Below are 19,698 nucleotides of genomic sequence, written 5' to 3'. Positions count from 1 at the left end.
TCAAACCAGAAATCTCCTACTGCGCTAATCCTGTGTGCGCAGTCTCCAACTGTGAACGTGGCGGGGGCTCGTGCTGCCTTTGCCATTCTCCACACACATTTATTGATGGGGTCGAACAAAAGATTGTGGGAGCTCATGAAATCTATCCCCAAAATGTGTTTGGCTGTCTGGGGTAGATCTACTAGAACAACGTCTTAATGTTGTCTATCTGGACAACCACAGGGGCTGTAATGTGTCCCTGCTGTAAGTGTCCTGTGAAGCTGCTGAGGGTAATGGTGTCTGTGGTGGGCCATGTATCCCGTTGGAACATTGTGGAAGAATTTAGCGTGGTACGGGACCTTCTTGTGTCCCAAAGAAATTCGCCTGCTACTACCGGTCTTCCGGACTTGTCCCAAAGGGTGTCGCAGACCCAAGTTGGGGAGTCCGGACACAGTCAGTCGGTGCCGTTCATGTCTGCGTTCTCGGAATGGGCTTGGCTCTGTTCTTATTTAGGGTATTTACCTGCTGGTTATGTTTCTGGGGGGGCATTGCACTCTCGGGCGTAATGTCCTAACTGTCCACAATTGTAGCATTCTTGGGATTAAGGCTGCTGTGGGCTGTTTCTTCCCTCATTTACCCATGCGGGGTTTTGATGTGTCCTGCTGGATGCATGTTAGCATCTGCCTGCTCTTCCTCTGCTTTTCCTTGTACTGACCTTCCCTGAAGGGACTGTTCCCAAGCTCGGGATAATCTCTTTAATACCCATTTCTCATTACGTGTATCGTCTGAGGGGTCATAATTGGCGCAAGGTCTCTGTCCTGCTTCGGTCGCGTGGGAGACTAGGATACGAGTCCATTTGGCCATATTTTCTGGGCGTGCGCTAACTCTCCAAAGACTGCTGTAAAGTCGGTCCAAAAGCGTCCACCGAACGCTGTTGGGTGCTCGGTCTTTTTCTGTCTGCATTTATTGAGACCTACAACGGGATTTCCCTTATTGTAGCCGATCGCATCTAGGATTGCTGCATGCATTTCTTGGAGGGTGCCACCTCCTACATTTTGTGGGTCGAGAAGGGCTGCCACGACTGAGGGGTCGAGGCTCAAAACTGTGAGCTAAACTTGCTCTTTTTCGTCCAGGCTGTACATGGTCGCCTGTTGTTTAACTTTCGCAAAGTAATGGTGTGGGTCCGATGTGGGTTGGAACGGTTTGATTTTGTCACATGCGTCCCTCAATTGGGTGACGGTTAATGGGGTGGTGTACAGAAAATCGGGGTCTCTGTTTGTTGTGGCCCTGCGCTGTGTGGTGACAGGGTTCATGGGATTGTGCACTACCTGTGCAGTCGGGGGGGGGGGGGGGGTGCTTTCCTTTTCTGGGTTTTATCTGGAGTACATGTTCCATGCACATAGCGGTGGGCAGTTTCATTTAACTCCTGCCAATCGGGGCCATTTTCCTGATCTAGCTGGGGTCCAAATGTATCTTGGAAACCATTTTGTACTGAGAGCAGGGATTGCAAGTCTGCAATTTGCTTTCGGCATTTGCCGTGGTCCACCGAACTCTGCTTTTGTTCCGTCGCGGAACTGTGGAGTGCTCGTAGGGCTGCTTTTAAATCCTGACATTGTTTCTTTAATTGTTCGACTTGAAGTTCTGCTTCTTCTCATACCAACACCGCGCGTTGCGTGTCTTGGTAGGCCTTATCGTACTGGGACTGAAAGCTGCTTAGGTGAGCGAGACAAGATTGGTGTGCCCGTTTGACATCAGCCATCTTCTTGTCCTTCGCCACTAACTGCTCTCTAAGTTGCCTGTTAACTTTCTCGCATTCGCAGACGCCTCCCTCACTATTCTTCTCTGTCTTGAATCTCTCTGCGGAGAGTCTTCATGACCTTCTCTGTGCCTCGCAATTGTGCCAAGCAGGACACGATTGCCATCGGCTTACAAACTTTTCCTAAGCTTTTCTTATGAATCTCGGTCAGGTTATCCCACCAAGTCTGTCCTATACTTCCGGGACCTGTTTCCTCATTTGCGCAAAATTCACTCCAAAGGGGCCATCCTTTCCCTTTTAGATACTTCCGCATTTCCTCTTCCCATATGGGACACTGCTCTGCACTATTGGTCGCTGCGACCTCGAATTCCAGGGGGGTTCATAAGGCATTCCATTGCCTTCATTGCCATCTCTACTGTAATCTCTGGGTTTCTACCGTAAATTTGGAACAAGGGGGAATAAAGCGGTGATGCAAACACAGGTACTGCTTAAGCTATTTTCCGGTCTACAAAACTCCCAACAGTTTTACGCAACAAAATCTGTCAAGGTTACCTTATATCCCTTGTTAGTACGCATGCAAATTACACACTTCCGAATCTTGGAGGTTTGAACGATACTGGTCTTACGCTTGTGGTTTTTACTTATTCCAATTGGGTTTCTAATTCAAAGTTGGGTTCTCTCAGAGTGACAAAGTCACTTCTAGGTCGAGTCCTGGCGGATGTCGCCAGTAATGTTGCTCTCTTTTAATGGCTATAAGTATAGCGAGTAATAAGGTCGCCTTTCTTAATCTTAATTATGAATATGCTATCAGAGTCGCCAGGTATCTCTTGATACCGCCACAAGGTTCACCCGAATATCGATCAAAGAGCCAATACAGCAGTTTAGTTAGTTCAAAGTGAATGCTACTTTATTTACACACAGTATGATTTACTCATGCACAATAACACTACAGGCTAAACTATGTCTATCACTAACACCTATACTTAACTTCGGGTGCCCACTTAGGTCAGAGGAACAATGGCCGTTGTTCGGATCTGAGGCTGTTGGGTTCGAAGAGGTAGCAGGAGTACAGCTAAGGTCGTCCGTCTGGTCGCGAGCGTTGAACTTGAACTTACTTGCTTCTGGTGGTGCAGGTGGAAGGGTCTCTCCAGTTGAGAGCCGAATCCAAGAGAGGGAACACATGGAGAGGATCCTTCTTATACTCAGGGGGGCTTCGCGCGCTTTTAGGCGGGCCTTAAACGTGGCCCCAATTAATTGGGCCGCTTCTCGATCACTGCCATCGATCTGAGCCAATAAAGGGGCGGGTGCCTTGATGGCTTAGCATGTCCTAAGTGGCCGTTGGCCTTGCTTTGTTTGTGTCTTCTTGCTGGGGTAGTGGCGCCGGAATGTCTGGGACGGTATCAGCTACCTGAGCACTAGTCTTTGTTTATCGGAGATGAGCCATCAATGTGCAAATCGGCCAAGAGTTTTGGTTCCGTCTGCAGTCTGTCTTCCAAATACACATTCAGGCTCTGTGCCTGCTTGTTACTTTGCATTGTCCATTTTTCCCTGTATGCTCTGCGAGTGTCCATTTTATATGCTGAAAGAGGCCATCCCAGATGGCTACAGACTCTACACATTAGAATTTAGAAGAATGAGAGGTAATCTTATTGTAACATAGAGAATTCTTAAGGGAGTTCACAGGTTAAATGCTGAATGGATGTTTCCCTCATGGGAGCATCTAGGACCAGGGCAAGGTCTCTGAATAAAGGGGTGCCAATTTAAGACTGAGATGAGGAGGAATTTATTCTCTGAGTTGAGTCTCCTTTCCACAGGAGCTGTGGGGGCAGAGTCTTTGGGTGGGATTCTTCAGCCTCGCCTGCCTTTGCGACCAAATATTCCTTCCCGAGGTCAATGGACCTTTACATGGTCCGCATCCCGTCTGTGGCATTCTTGCAGCAAGCACAGCCAAAGAATCCAGCTCCTTGTGTATATTTAAGGCTGAGATAGATAAGATTTTTGACCAGTAAAGAAATCAAGGAATATAGGGAAAGGAAAGGAAAACGGACATGAGGAATGTCAGATCTGCCATGATCCTATTGAATGGAGAGCAGGCTCAAAGAGCTGAAGGGACTCCCCCGTTCCTATTTCTTATGATCTTATGTTCTTATTTCATGATACGGCACCAAGGGATGGAGTTTACGGCAAATAATAAAGACATGGGGTGGAATTTTAATGGCCCATTCGCCATGGGCACAATCCCATTATGTCCACTAAATCTCACAAGGGAACCATAATGGGATTTGCGCCAGTGAAACCTCGGTTTGAGATCATCTTCGACTTTCCCCGCACTCCCTCCACTTTTCGGGGGATGTGATCGGATTTACTCAAATTTTAATAAAAATGAATATCCTTAAACGACTTTACGCCATAATGTCAGTGGGTCCTCCACCCCTGGCAGCATGACATCACATCACCACAAATCACTGCTGGTTTTCCCCCCAAAAAAGTCACGATGACCATGCCGGGATGCGGAGGTGAGTATAGTCCCCAGATGGTGAGGGACATGGCCAGACAGTGCCCTGGTACTGCCGACTCTGGAATGCCCGCGAGACGACAACGGCAGCGAAAATCATCCGGGAGAAGCAAGCAACAACACCAACACCAGATCCATGCTCGTATTTCCCTCTCTGTATTGGACATAACCAATGTAATTGTTTCTCAGGCACCCAAATGTATATGCACCTCCCCAGTTTCCCCCCACCGTACCGTGTCCCCCTCCCCCCCCCCACCACAAACAGGTGCCTACCTATGTCTTAAAAATATTGCAAACTGTACAGAGTTGCTGTTGTTGAACTAGTGCACAATATCCTACCAGTTTTTTTTTATTAGTTCAGTTTTCTTCTCTTCTGTATATATCTATTTTATTCTGTGTACGTAACTGTAAATATACTTTGTTCAAAAACCCAATTAAAAAAATATATTAAAAAACTCTGCAATGCCAGGGCAGACCCTCTGGGGAGCACCATTGGGCAGATCCTCCTACGTGTATTTTTCGGGGGGGGGGGGGGGGGAGAGGTGGAGGACTACAGAGGAGGGTAGTGACTGTGATGGGGAGGGTGGGCGCAGAATCCCAGTTTTGCAGGTGTGTTTGTCTCCACCTGCCTCCCTCCCCCCCCCTCCCTCAAACCACCCGTGATATCCACACCGGCACTTTGAAATTGCATAGAGTGCAGTTTAATCAAGTGGCAATCCAGCGAGTTTCACATGGCTTGTGTCGCCTGATCCAGCCTGCACTTTTTGCGACAAATTCCACCCATTGGCTTTGGTCTTCCCAAGATTTATTAATTTCTGCTCATCCAGTGCATGGTGTTGGACAAGCATGACAAATCAGAAGCAGTGGAGATGTCAAGACAAATAGTGATGTTGTAGAGGTTGATGGTGTCACTGTAGCTGTGGAACCTGACATGATGCTTTCAGATGATGTCAACAAGGGGTAGCAGGCGGGTGAGAAAAATGAGGGACCTAGGATGCATCTTTGAGAGTCTCCAGAAATAACAGTGCAGGAGGAGAGAGAGAAGCCATTGCAGGTGATACTGTGGCTAGAATGGACCTAGTGCTGGAAATGGGATTAGAACAGGTAGGTTATTGATGGTCAGCATGGGCGCAATGGGCCGAAGGGCATCTTTCTGTGCTGTAAAACTCTATGACTCTATAACTAAGAATGGAGCTGGGCACGGACAATTCCACCTATGTTGATGATGGTGGAGAGATGTTTCAGGACAATGCTGTGGTCAGCCATGTCAAAGGCTGCAGATGACCGAGAAAGGTGAGGGGGAATAAAGCACCATGGGAATAGTTACATAGGACATCATTTGTGACTTTAATCAAAGCTAATGTTCATCTTATTGGAGCATCCTGTAAACTAAGCACCACAAAATAAAACCTGCTGCAACCAACAACCTAGCTTTTTACAGCCTCACTCCATTATACAGCCAATTGTGTGCTAAATTGTGCCCTCAACATTTAAAATCTCACTTCCATTTCAACTCCTGCCGTCTGCCAACTATGAAACTTGATGCAGAAAGGTGGCAGTTAATAAAAGCCATCAGCAATAAGATTACAAGGTTTTCTTCCTCCTGTTAATTCCAACCAATTTTACACTAGAATTTCCTCACAAACAAATCACTATTCCCCTGGCTATCAGTATAAGGCTATGACTTTGAAGGTAATGGACACTTCCACACCAACAGATTGAACAGCAAGAAACATGAATCCACACAGATGACTGAATACCATTCTCCAAATGAGCAATCCTTCAATCTCATTACCTGCAGCGTTGCTAGGTTACAAAGAACAAATAAAGTACAGCACAGGAACAGGCCCTTCGGCCTCCAAGCCTGCGCCGACCATGTTTCCCATCTAAACTAAAATCTTCGACACTTCCAGGGTCCGTATCCCTCTATTCCCATCCTATTCATGTATTTCTCAAGATGCCCCTTAAATGTCACTATCATCCCTGCTTCCACCAGCTCCTCCAGCAGCGAGTTCCAGGCACCCTCTACCCTCTGTGTAAAATACTTGCTTCGTACATCTTCTCTAAACTTTGCCCCTCGCACTTTAAACCTATGCCCCCTAGTAATTGACCCCTCTACCCTGGGAAAAAGCCTCTGACTATCCACTCTGTCTATGCCCCTCATAATTTTGTAGACCTCTTATCAGGTCACCCCTCAACCTCTGTTGTTCCAGTGAGAACAAACCGAGTTTATTCAACCTATCCTCATAGCTAACGCCCTCCATACCAGGCAACATCCTGGTAAATCTCTTCTGCACCCTCTCTAAAGCCTCCGCATCCTTCCGATAGTGTGGCGACCAGAATTGAACACTATACTCCAAGTGTGGTCTAACTAAGCTTCTATACAGCTGCAACATGACTTGCCAATTTTTATACTCCGGCCAATGAAGGTAAGCATGCCGTATGCCTTCTTGACTACCTTCTCCACCTGTGTTGCCCCTCTGTGACCTGTGGACCAGTACACCTAGATCTCTCTGACTGTCAATACTCTTGAGGGTTCTACCATTCACTGTATATTCCCTACCTGCATTAAACCTTCCAAAATGCATTACCTCACATTTGTCCGGATTAAACTCCATCTGCCATCTCTCCGCCCAAGTCTCCAAACGATCTAATCCCTGCTGTATCCTCGGACAGTCCTCATCGCTATCCGCAATTCCACCAACCTTTGTGACGTCTGCAAACTTACTAATCAGACCAGTTACATTTTCCTCCAAATCATTTATATATACTATGAACAGCAAAGGCCCCGCACTGATCCCTGCAGAACACCACGAGTCACAGCCCTCCAATCAGAAAAGCACCCTTCCATTTCTACTCTCTGCCTTCTATGACCTAGCCAGTTCTGTATACATTTTGCCAGCTCACCCCTGATCCAGTGTGACTTCACCTTTTGTACCAGTCTGCCATGAGGGACCTTGTCAAAGGCCTTACTGAAGTCCATATAGACAACATCCACTGCCCTACCTGCATCAGTCATCTTTGTAACCTCTTCGAAAAACTCTTTCAAGTTAGTGAGACACGACCTCCCGTTCACAAAACCGTATTGCCTCTCACTAATACGTCCATTTGCTTCTAAATGTGAGTAGATCCTGTCTCGAAGAATTCTCTCCAGTAATTTCCCTACCACTGATGTAAGGCTCACCGGCCTGTAGTTCCCTGGATTATCCTTGCTACCCTTCTTAAACAAAGCAACAACATTGGCTATTCTCCAGTCCTCCAGGACATCACCTGAAGACAGTGACGATCCAAAGATTTCTGTCAAGGCCTCAGCAATTTCCTCTCCAGCCTCCTTCAGTATTCTGGGGTAGATCCCATCAGGCCCTGGGGACTTATCCACCTTAATATTTTCCAAGATCAACACCTCGTCTTTTTGGATCTCAATGTGACCCAGACTATCTACACATTCGTCTCCACCAATTCCTTCTCTTTGGTGAATACTGATGCAAAGTATTCATTTAGTACCTCGCCCATTTCCTCAAGCTCCACACATAGATTCCCTCGCCTGTCCTTTAGTGGGCCAACCCTTTCCCTGGCTACCCTCTTGCTTTTTAGTTACGTGTAAAAAGCCTTGGGATTTTCCTTAACCCTATTTGCCAATGCCTTTTCGTGACCCCTTTTAGCTCTCCTGACTCCTTGCTTAAGTTCCTTCCTACTTTCCTTATATTCCACACAGGCTTTGGCTTTTCCCAGCCTTCCAGCCCTGACAAATGTCTCCTTTTTCTTTTTGACGAGGCCTACAATATCTCTCGTTATCCAAGGTTCCCGAAATTTGCCGTATTGATCCTTTTTCCGCACAGAAACATGTTGGTCCTGAATTCCTTTCAACTGACATTTGAAAGCCTTCCACATGTCAGGTGTTGATTTACTCTCAAACATCCGTCCCCAATCTCGGTTCTTCAGTTCCTGTGTTATGGGTCAGGGTTTAGAGAATCCCAAAGTGGATCAAGGAGTTCACCAGACCCACAACTTTTAATAGATTGTGGTATGGGGAGCACACGGCTCACTCGACAGGTATGGTACAGCAGAAATGGACCAGTATTTTTTCAAACAAAACAATGTTTATTCTATGAACTCAAATTAGTCTTTTTAAAACAAACAGTGAATATCTTAGCAACCAGTAAATCAAATACACCCTCCAAAGAATACAACACTAAGTAACCTGTATGCTGTCTTTTTACACCCAAAAGATTAAACAAACCTTCAAATAGGAGAACATTAGGTTTACATTTAATACTGAGACCTATTTACAATTCTGAGTTCGCCAAATGAATCATAGATAGTCTTTGGATGGCAGAGATCAACAGCAGTGCAGCTTACTGAAAAAACACAGACTCACCCAAGCTTTCTCAAACTGAAACTAAAAAGCAGAAGTAGAGCTCAGCTCCACCCACACTCTGACATCACTCCAGTAACATGAGCAGCTCCATTTCTGAAAGGTACATTTCTTAAACACCCATTTCTTAAAGGATACTCTCACATGACACCTGCCTAATATTGTTATAATTAGCCTTCCCCCAATTTAGCACATTCACCCTAGGACCGCTCTTATCCTTGTCCACCAGTACTTTGAAACTGATTGAATTGTGGTCACTGTTCCCGAAATGCTCCCCTACTGAAACTTCTACCACCTGGTCGGGCTCATTCCCCAATACCAGGTCCAGAATAGCCCCTTCTCTAGTTGGACTATCTACATATTATTTTAAGAAGCCTTCCTGGATGCTCCTTACAAACTCTGCCCCATCCAAGCCCCTAGCACTAAGTGAGTCCCAGTCAATATTGGGGAAGTTAAAGTCTCCCATCACAACAACCCTCTTGCTTTTACTCCTTTCCAAAATCTGTCTACCTATCTGCTCCTCTATCTCCCACTGGCTGTTGGGTGGCCTGTAGTAAACCTCCAACATTGTGACTGCAACCTTCTTATTCCTGATCTCTACCCATATAGCCTCGCTGCCCTCTGAGATGTCCTCCCGCAGTACAGCTGTGATATTCTCCCTAACCAGTAGCGCAACTCCTCCACCCCTTTTACAACATCCCCCTCTATCCCGCCTGAAACATCTAAATCGGAACGTTTAGCTGCCAATCCTGTCCTTCCCTCAACCAGGTCTCTGTAATAGCAACAACATCATAGTTCCAAGTACTAATTCAAGTTCTTAAATTCACCTGCCTTACCTGTTATACTTCTTGCATTAACTCATCACAAAGATGATTGATGCAGGTAGGGCAGTGGATGTTGTCTATATGGACTTCAGTAAGGCCTTTGACAAGGTCCCTCATGGCAGACTGGTACAAAAGGTGAAGTCACACGGGATCAGGGGTGAGCTGGCAAGATGTATACAGAACTGGCTAGGTCATAGGCAGAGAGTAGCAATGGAAGGGTGCTTTTCTGATTGGAGGGCTGTGACTAGTGGTGTTCCGCAGGAATCAGTGTTGGGACCTTTGCTTTTCGTAGTATATATAAATGATTTGGAGGAAAATGTAACTGGTCATGTGCACTTCAGGCCACCAGTCCCGCTGTTTTCAGCAACATTTCCCTGTCTGCTCTTACCAGTTACTGCTGGGATTTGAGCCTATGCTGCAGCCATTACATTTGCAGCCTGCTTTTGGTTGATTTATTTTCAACAGCACCCCAATAGATCAGTCCTGACAACCGTGGCCTCCTTAAATATCATGCACATCACAAGTGATCTATTTCACGCCCTGGGTTTGTGAAAAACTGCAACATGAAAATCTAAACAGTGTACATTCTTCAATATAAAAATGATCACCTCTTACAGCTACATTAGATAGAAGCGCGGCTGTATAAACAAGACACCCACATGACCCCCCCCCCCCCCCCCCCCCCCAAGGAAGGATTAGCTTGACTATTAGCTAAAGCAAGCTGCTAACCCACTGCCACCAAGGTAAATATTGCCTTCTCTCAACTGCCTACAATTGTAGCGCTGGAAAGTTGATGATTAAAGTTTAGAATATAGACCTTTTGATTGCCAGGTGTTTCTGCAAATCTCCCAGCTCTACGTGTTAACAGCTTTCCTTTGTTTTCAAGTTTATTTACTCTTGATGGTGAAATAAACATTATTACAGTAATAAAGCAACTCAAGTATCAGCCATATGATGTGGTTCTGTACATTGGTCCTCCCGTCATCTGCACTTTTGATCATCAGTAAGGGTCAGCATGCATCAGAGATTGGTCCAGAACACAGCACTGGGAGAGAGAAACACTATGTGGTTGGGCTTGGGTGGGAGACCAGGGAGAGTCAGGCTGGAAGGAAGACAAGTGGGCACTGAAAGATCAGAAAGAGCTATTTCCAAGTAGATTTATGCAGCGCCATGCATTTAGACTGAATAGCAATCGGGAATCTTGCCCTACCAAATTAAGTTCTTCTTGGGTCACAGAGGTTCCTTCAGTGTAGCATTTTTTTAAAAAAAGGAACATCCAGCAATCATAGGCTGATTTGGATATAAGAACTTACATGGTTGCTAGGCAGAGACAAAATGGGACACTCAAATACCCACTGATTTCATTACAAATAATGTCAGCACCACTGCACCCTTAAGCAATATGAATCCTGAAAAACAATTACATTCAAAAACGTCAACCGCAAACAAAAAATTGAAACACTTCACCTGTATTCACCCTGCCATTTATTTTTATTCCTCTGCTCGTTCTGCTCCCCGATTTATTTTTATTGCAAATTGATTTTTTAACCTCTCTTAAACCAGTTTTTTAAAACTTTAAAAAACTTTTCTCCTGATTCGATTTTGCTCCCACGCCCACGCCAATCCATTTTAGAGAGAAAAGCAGCTTTCTTTTTAAAATTGACTTTCAAAGAACAATACAGCACAGGAACAGGCCCTTCGGCCCTCCAGTCCTGCGCCGATCCAGTGTCCTATCTAGACCAACCACCTGTATCCTTCTATACCCTGTCTGTTCATGTGCCTATCCAGATAAGTCTTAAAAGGTTGCTAACTTATATGCTTCAACCACCTCACTTGGCAGTGCATTTCAGGCCACCTCCCACCACCCTCTGTGTAAAAGGTTTCCCCCGCACATTTCCACTGAACCTTTCCCCCCTCACCTTGAACTTCTGCCTTGTAATTGTCATTTCTGCTCTGGGAAAAGACTCCCGACAGTTCACCCCATCTATACCCCTAATAATTTTATAAACTTCAATCAGGTCGCCCCTCAGCCTCCGTCTCTCTATGTAGAACAATCCCAGTTTATTCAATCTCTCCTCATAGCTAATATCCTCCATACCACAACATCCTGGTAAACCTTTTCTGTAGTCTCTCCAAAGCCTCCACGTCCTTCTGGTAGTGCGGTGACCAAAATTGGGACACAGTATTCCAAATGTGGCCTAGCCAATGTTATATATAACTGTAACATAATTTTCAAACTTTTATACTCGATACCCCGTCTTTTGAAGGCAAGCATGCCATATGCTTTCTTTACCAGCATTTCCACCTGTGCTGCCACTTTTAAGGATCTGTGGATCTGTACGCCCAGATCTCTCTGTGTCCCTATGTTCCTGATGGCTCTGCCATTTATTTTATAGCTCCCACCTGAATTGGATCTACCAAAATGTATCACCTCACTTTGGTCCGGGTTAAATTCCATTCCATCTGCCATTTCTCAGCCCAATTTTGCAGCCTATCTATATCCTGTTGTATTCTCTGACAATCTTCATCACTATCCACAACTCCTGCCATCTTAGTATGATCCGCATTGGTAGAGGCAGTCTAAACCTAGTTGTATTATTATTGTTCCCAAACACAAAGAGACATAATTATACGATTATTCAGTGCCCTCAAGCCTCATTCACCAATTTCCAATGTGACTCATCTGTACCTCAGACCAAATTACCTGTCTTTGCTCCACATTCACATGTCTGTTGATTTCATGTTGAAAATTTCAATTTATCCATCATCCACAGCCATCTAGGGAGAGAGTTCCAGATTTCATTATTGTGTTTATTGAATAAGTGTTTTTGAGCGACTTGGCTGTAATTTTAAGACTATGTCCTCCATTCTAGATTTCACTGACAGTGGGCAAGAATTTCTCTGCAAGCATTTACCTTGTCCAATGCCTTTATTGCTTTTTTGCAACCTTAATTAGATCAACCATCAACTTTGCAAACTTAAAGAATCACAAATCATGTTTATACAATTTATTCTCATGATTAAATTCCTTGTACGACCATGGGCACACCACCACCTGTAAGTTCTGCACCACCCTGACTTTGATATGCAATCACCAGTCATTCATTGTTGTTGGGACGTAGATCCAGAAGTACTCCCTCTACCATCACTCTACGTATACCTCCACCACATGGACTGCAGCAGTTCAAGGAGGCAGCTGATCACCATCTTCTCAAGGGCAATTTTGGATGAGCAATAAATACTTGCTTCACCAGCAACACCCACAATCCCTTAAACAGATTTTTTTTTTAAAGCACCAAGGGAAACTGCACTGTACCCATTCTAAAAAAACAAAACTATTCAAGTTCAGCATCAAAACTAAACGCAGTATTCCAGGTGGGGTTCTGAATTTGTACAACTGAAGCATTACTGCCTCCTCTAGCTCTCAAAGCATAAATTCTATTGGCTTTTTAAATTACTTTCTGTACCTTTACACCAGCTTTTAGTGATTCAGTTACATAGACACACAAATCGTCTTGCTTCTCCAATGTACCTAGTCATCACCATTCAAAAATATTTCTGATTTCCAGCCTCACACTTTCCCAAGTTAAACTCAATCGGCAATAGTTTTGATCAATCACTTTGTCAATATCACACTGTGAGTTCCTGCACCCACCTACACAACTTCCTAACTGACTGTAAAATACAAAATTGTATATAAAGCTCTTTACAATAAATTACTTGGATGAAGGTTCAAAATGCTGAAGCATTAGTCCAGATCTATAGAAATGGCCACTTGTCACATTACACCAATCAAAGAATATTACTTTTACCCTTACGCTGTCTCTTACCTCCCAACCAATTACTGTCCCACATCAAACAGTTACCTCGAATTCCAGGCACTTTCATTTTTGTCCATACTGTCTTGTGCAGAATCTTAGGCAAAATTCTCCCCCAACGGCGTGATGTCCGCCGACTGGCGCCCAAATCGGCGCCAATCAGACGGGCATCGTGCCGCCCCAAAGGTGCGGAATGCTCCACATCTTTGGGGGCCGAGCCCCAACATTGAGGGGCTAGGCCGACGCCGGAGGGATTTCTGCCCCGCCAGCTGGCGGAAATGGCGTTTGTTACCCCGCCAGCTGGCGCGGAAATGCAGCGCATGCGCGGGAGCGTCAGTGGCCGCTGACAGTTTCCCGCGCATGCGCAGTGGGGAGAGTCTCTTCCGCCTCCGCCATGGTGGAGGCCGTGGCGGAGGCGGAAGGGAAAGAGTGCCCCCACGGCACAGGCCCGCCCGCGGATCGGTGGGCCCCGATCTTGGGCCAGGTCACCGTGGGGGCACCCCCTGGGGTCAGATCGCCCCGCGCCCCCCCCAGGACCCCAGAGCCCGCCCACGCCGCCTGGTCCCGCCGGTAAATACCAGGTTTAATTTACGCCGGCGGGACAGGCAATTTCTGGGCGGGACTTCGGCCCATTCGGGCCGGAGAATTGAGCGGGGGGTCCCGCCAACCGGCGCGGCCCGATTCCCGCCCCTGCCCAATCTCCGGTACCAGAGACTTCGGCGGGGGCGGGATTCACGGCAGCCAACGTCCATTCTCCGACCCGGCGGGGGGTCGGAGAATGACGCCCTGTATATCTCTGGAAGTCCATACATCAATAGACACTTCCCCCATCCCCCACGGTGACTGATTCAATTAGTCAGTAATGACCCAGCATTCACAAATTCACTTTTGATCAGCTTGCATTTGTCCAAAGGCACGGTCTGTTTATAATTTCCAATAACTTACACACAACTGAATCTAAATTGATGCAAGGTTCCCATTATAGGGGCAGCACGGTAGCACAGTGGGTAGCACTGTTGCTTCACAGCTCCAGTGTCCCCTGGGTTCGATTCCCAGCTTGGGACACTGTGCGGAGTCTGCACAGTCTCCTCGTGGCTGCGTGGGTTTCCTCCGGGCATCCAGTTACCTCCCACAAGTCCCGAAAGATGTGCTTTTAGGTAATTTGGACATTCTGAATTCTCCCTCTGTGTACCTGAACAGGCGCCCGAATGTGTCAACTAGGATTTTTCGCAGTAACTTTATTGCAGTGTTAATGTAAGCCTACTTGTGACAATAAAGATTACTTAACTTTTTAATTTTCCATACTATTTCCAGTATTTGCAGTTTGTTACAGTAAACTCTAGGTGACATACTTATTACAAGTCCATCAGAAACTTTGTGGTTCATTTATATGTGTTTAAAGCTATTCATTCAACACTCATGCTTGAAGCAGTTCAAGCCATGGTTTCCTTTCCTCATTGAATCGGTTTTACTTGCGTTGAACATAAGAAACAGGAGTGAAGGCCCAATTTACTCAGGCGCCCATCATTGAGCAACCCTCACATCTCAGGAATTGATCTAAATGAATCTTTTATGTAACATCTCCAAGTCAAATATATCCTTCCTAAAATATAGAGACCAAAGGGTTTTTTTTTTTAATTTAGAGTACCCAATTCATTTTTTCCAATTAAGGGGCAATTTAGCGTGGCCAATCCACCTAGCCTGCACATCTTTTGGGTTGCGGGGGCGAAACCCACGCAAGCACGGGGAGAATGTGCAAACTCCACACGGACAGTGACCCAGAGCCAGGATCGAACCTGGTACCTTGGCGCCGTGAGACAATTTTAGAAACCATAGCCCATGCATCCACTATCTCTGCAGTGATCTCTTTTAGAACCCTCGAAAGTAGGTATCAGGTCGAGGGGATTTGACAGATTTTGGTCACTTCGGTTTCTCCAATATTTTTTATGAGCATGATTTATATGACTAAACTGTAGATGTGGTAGCATTAAAACATTTTATTTTTTGCTGTTATTCAGGCTCCTAAAGAAACTTTGGCCAAATCCGTCCTGGCAGAACTACCCCAGCAAGTTGTTCAATATTTCAAGCAAAGAAATCTTCCACCCGTCAACTCAGATCCAGCCTAACGCCAAACCATCAAACTTAGAGCCTGCATGATACCAAATTCCCCTCCATGCCCTCTGAAAACGTTTACAGAATAAATCTTTGCATGTTTTGCAGCACATTTGTAATGTTTTGTTTTCATCGTTTCCAAAAGATATATTTCCAATAACTCAAGTCTTAATTTGTTTGTAAGGAGAATCTGGTGCTTTGTAAAAGTATGATAATTAACACTAAGAATGGTCGACTTTTTTTCCACGTCGCCACTGTTAAAGTATTGAATGTATCTTTGTACTATTGGATGTTATGTATCTGTTTTTTTAATTATTAAAACAAAAGTTTTAAAACAACAATTATTGACTTACAAGAAGGACAGAGCTGAAAGTAACAAGTGTTCTCTCATTTTGTGTCAATGTTGGCTGTATGATTAAAATAAACTACTTTTGTCAAACTTATGTTTGGATATTTTACACTATTTACCTGTAATACTTACTTACAGTGCAATGTTTCAGTAAATTAAGTTGTATTTACAGCAAAAGTCTCTCCTTCGCCTTTTTTTCAGTACAAACTTTTAAATATTGTTGAAAGGGGCCTAATGACTACTTTTAAGTAGACTGCTTCTCTAGGAGATTGACATTGGTGAATAGCTACTTCTGGACTAAGGGTAAAAAGAGGAAATAATTAATCTCCCAGAAGCAAAAGCTGCAAATGTAGATGGCTCACAATCTATATACATGGAGGATTGATGCAAAGCAGCCAATGCTAACTCATAGAATAAAAAAACGATTCTCATCCTTGTATCTTCACACTGATCTGTGAACAAATTTAAGTTGGGAAATTGACCAGTGGAGAATTGCCTCATTGGTTATGGCTCTATTTGCATCCATTGTGTCAGTTCCTTCGCTCTCCATAGGGCAGCATGTATCAGGATTGGTCTGGCACATTTGACTTCTTTGCCAGGATTGAATGTGCTGCTGCTGCACTGTGTTCATCGGTACAGCAGCAAAGAATTAAAACAGTCTAATCAGCCAGGACATAGAGTTTGAATGTCCCAGTCTCATTCTAAATCCACTCTGAACCAGATTATTAAATTGGGTGTCATTCTGCTTTATTGGTATATTTTAAATAATCAAATTTGATATTTCCATGTCTTTCTTTATTCCCTTTTTATTGAACTCGCAGTTAATTGCAACCAAATTAGGTACACTAGCTTGAGAAAACCTATTTGATCAAATAATTGGACAAGAGTAGGCTCTCTGCATTAAAGCAATACCAAATTACTACCTTGTGAATCTGTGGAATTCACTACCGCAGAGTGCAGTGAATGCACTAGTTTACATTAAGTAAATTTGAGGAGGAGACAGACAGATTTTTAATTAGTAATGGGTTGAAGGGTTATGGAGAATGAGCAGAAAAGTGGAGTTCAAGCAGAGATGAGATCTGCCACGGTCATACTGAATATGGAGGGGCTGAATGCCTACTCTTGCTCCAAGTTCTTATGTTCTAAATTAGATGATTCTTTATTTACAAAATTTAGTAGCCATATAACATGGTGTTTGGTAGCATTATATTAACCCAGCAGTTGTGCTGCTCAAGCAGATGTCGGAGTGAAGTAGATGCTGTGACAGACAAGAGGGGCATGGGAAGCAATACAGACACCACACAAAGTAATGATACTCCCAAAAGTTAAAATCAGCAGTTTTCAAGTTTTATTTCCATCGTCTTCAAATCTGCATTTGTTGTAAGTTAACAACTGATTGACAGTCAAAACATAAATCACTATATCTGGTGAAGTTATTCTCCCAATTAAAATTGGAATTAAATACTCCCTCTAGCTATTGCAAAGACTGATGGGGTTTGCATCATTTAGATTACCTAATGAAAATCCTGTATATAGTCTGCCAGCAAGAAAAACTTGTGCGATATTGCCCTATAATCAGATTCCTAGATTATGTGCAGGGACACACACCCTCCAATTTTCTTTCTTCAAACCCTTGCTTACCGTGACAAGTCCACAGATCAAGAAATTGCCATAAGGATACCCCTCTGTTCTTTATAAACACATTTGCAATTGTGATGGAAACAGCAGTGGGAATCTTGCCAAAAAAGGATAAGGGATTGCATACCAGAGTGTGTGTTTTTGCCCCAGAGCATTGTCATTTTAGTAACACACTGATGCATAGAACATACGAATTAGAGCAGCAGTAGGTAATCAGCCTCTTAAACCTGCGCCACCATTTGATAAGATAATGGTTGATCTAAATGTGGTCTCAACCTTCCTGTCAATCCCCGATACACTTTGACTCCCTCATCAGTCAAAAATCCAACTTTAAAAATATTCAATTACGGGGCAGCATGTGGCGCAGTGGTTAGCACTAGGACTGCGGCACTGAGGACCCGGGTTCGAATCCCGGCCCTGGGTCACTGTTCGCGTGGAGTTTGCACATTCTACCCGTGTCTGGGTGGGTTTCATCCCCACAAATCAAAGTTTATTACAGTGAAAACATTTGAAACTTTTCATTACTCTTCCACCCTCCTGGATTCATTTTTAATCTGAGGTTCACTCTCCTTATTATCTCCCATCAGGTCCCCTTTACCTTTACCACTTGAGTATTTCTCTTTTCCCCAGTTTCTATCCCTCACAGGCTGAAACTGATGTCGGAAACCAAACTTGATTTATGAACTAATTCATAATCATCTGCCATTTCTGCTGCTAACTTCGCAGTTTTAACCTCTGCTTTTTCACACGAGTTCTTACTACATCAGGAATTGAATTTTTAAACTCCTCCAAAAGTATAATTTCTCTAAGAACTTCATACGTTTGGTCTATTTTCAAAGTCCTTATCTACCTATCAAATTTACTCTGATCCTTTCAAACTCCATGTATGTTTGACCAGGTTCTTTCCTTAAATTTCTAAACCTTTGTCTGTAGGCTTCAGGCAAAAGTTCATATGCACCCAAGATGGATTTTTTCACCTCATACATCCCAGATACCACCTCTGATAGTGATGCAAACACTTCACAAATCTACCTACAGTAATACCCACATGTCCTGTGGCCATTTCATTTGTTTAGCTACCTTCTCAAGTGAAATGAAAAAGGCTTCTACCTCCTTCTCATCAAACCTTGGCAATGCTTGGACATATTCAAATAGATCCCCACCAAGCCTTCGACTATGACGCTCGTGCTCATTATCCCCATCACTCTCCTCAGACCCCACGTTTTTCTTTACATCCACCAATTTTAACTGACTGTCATGTTTCATGACCATTTTCTGAAGTTCAAACTCTCTCTCTATTCCCCTTTCCATCTCTTTTTCCTCTATCTCTCTCTCTCTTTTTCTTTTTCCCTGACCTGTACCTCACTTTCTCTCCTTTTTCCCTCATTTCGTATTCATGCTTTCGTGTTCACGTTGCTTGATCTGGAACTGGATTTTTGCATTTCCAATGAGTCTGACCGTATATCAGGCAATTTTAAATGCTCAGCTACCACCGCAAGTACCTCTTTTCATATTATGTTGCAATGTTTTTGCCAAATCTAAAAGACTGTTTTTAGTCTCTGTTCATAAGGTATTGCGTGTGACCTTCTCTACCCCCAAAAACTTCTGAGCCTCTGAAAGAGCCATTGTCCACAACACACTCACTATTTAAACTGGAATACCACACCTGAAAAGCAAACGCAAATATGCTCACCCCTCACTGTCTTTAAGTTCACTAAGCCAACCCAATCACAAAAGATAGACTTTTATCCCGGACGAACCCCAATTTGTCATGGCCCAAGGTTTAGAAAACTCCAAAGTATATCATGGCGTTTACCTGACCTACAACTTTAAAAATATATATTTTTATTAGGATATTTGCAATTTTTATAATAACAATAACAGGGACATAAACATGGTACAAAAAACATTTCCACTCCATCACAATCTTCACATACCCCAACCATAAAATAACAGTCTGCCCCCGCCCCCCCACTTTGGCATTCTGCTTCTGCTGACATTTTAATTTTCCCCGAGAAAGTCGACGAACGGCTGCCACCTCCGGGTGAACCCTAACATTGATCCTCTTAAGGCGAACTTTATTTTTTCGAGACTGATAAACCCAGCCATGTCACTAACCCAGGTGTCTGCACTCGGGGGCTTCGAGTCCCTCTACATTAATAAGATCCGTCTCCGGTCTACCAGGGAGGTAAAGGCCAAAACGTCGGCCCCTTTCGCCCCCTAGACTCCCGGCTCTTCCGAAACTCCAAAGATCGCCACCTCTGGACTCAGCACCACCCGTGTTTTAAGTACCATGGACATCACCCAAGTGAAACCCTGCCAAAACCCTCTA

The 19,698-nt window shown here is 44.3% G+C and overlaps 1 protein-coding gene across 5 annotated transcripts in view; it reads left to right on the top strand.

Moving 5' to 3' along the window:
- The window catches only part of cpne2 (copine II), a 464,844-nt gene extending 449,022 nt beyond the window's left edge, over nt 1–15,822 (top strand). For all 5 annotated transcript variants that reach the window (XM_072518405.1, XM_072518404.1, XM_072518408.1 and 2 more), the window contains one exon: nt 15,286–15,822. In XM_072518405.1, the coding sequence (XP_072374506.1) occupies nt 15,286–15,393 (108 nt within the window). In that variant the 3' untranslated portion in view covers nt 15,394–15,822. The remainder of the gene's footprint in view (nt 1–15,285) is intronic.
- The last annotated feature ends 3,876 nt before the right edge of the window (nt 15,823–19,698 follow it).

The sequence above is a fragment of the Scyliorhinus torazame genome, chromosome 10, assembly GCF_047496885.1.
Source record: "Scyliorhinus torazame isolate Kashiwa2021f chromosome 10, sScyTor2.1, whole genome shotgun sequence".
NCBI lineage: Eukaryota > Metazoa > Chordata > Chondrichthyes > Carcharhiniformes > Scyliorhinidae > Scyliorhinus > Scyliorhinus torazame.
The sequence above is the reverse complement of the archived record's forward strand: the minus strand, read 5'-3'. Positions and strand labels throughout refer to the sequence as shown.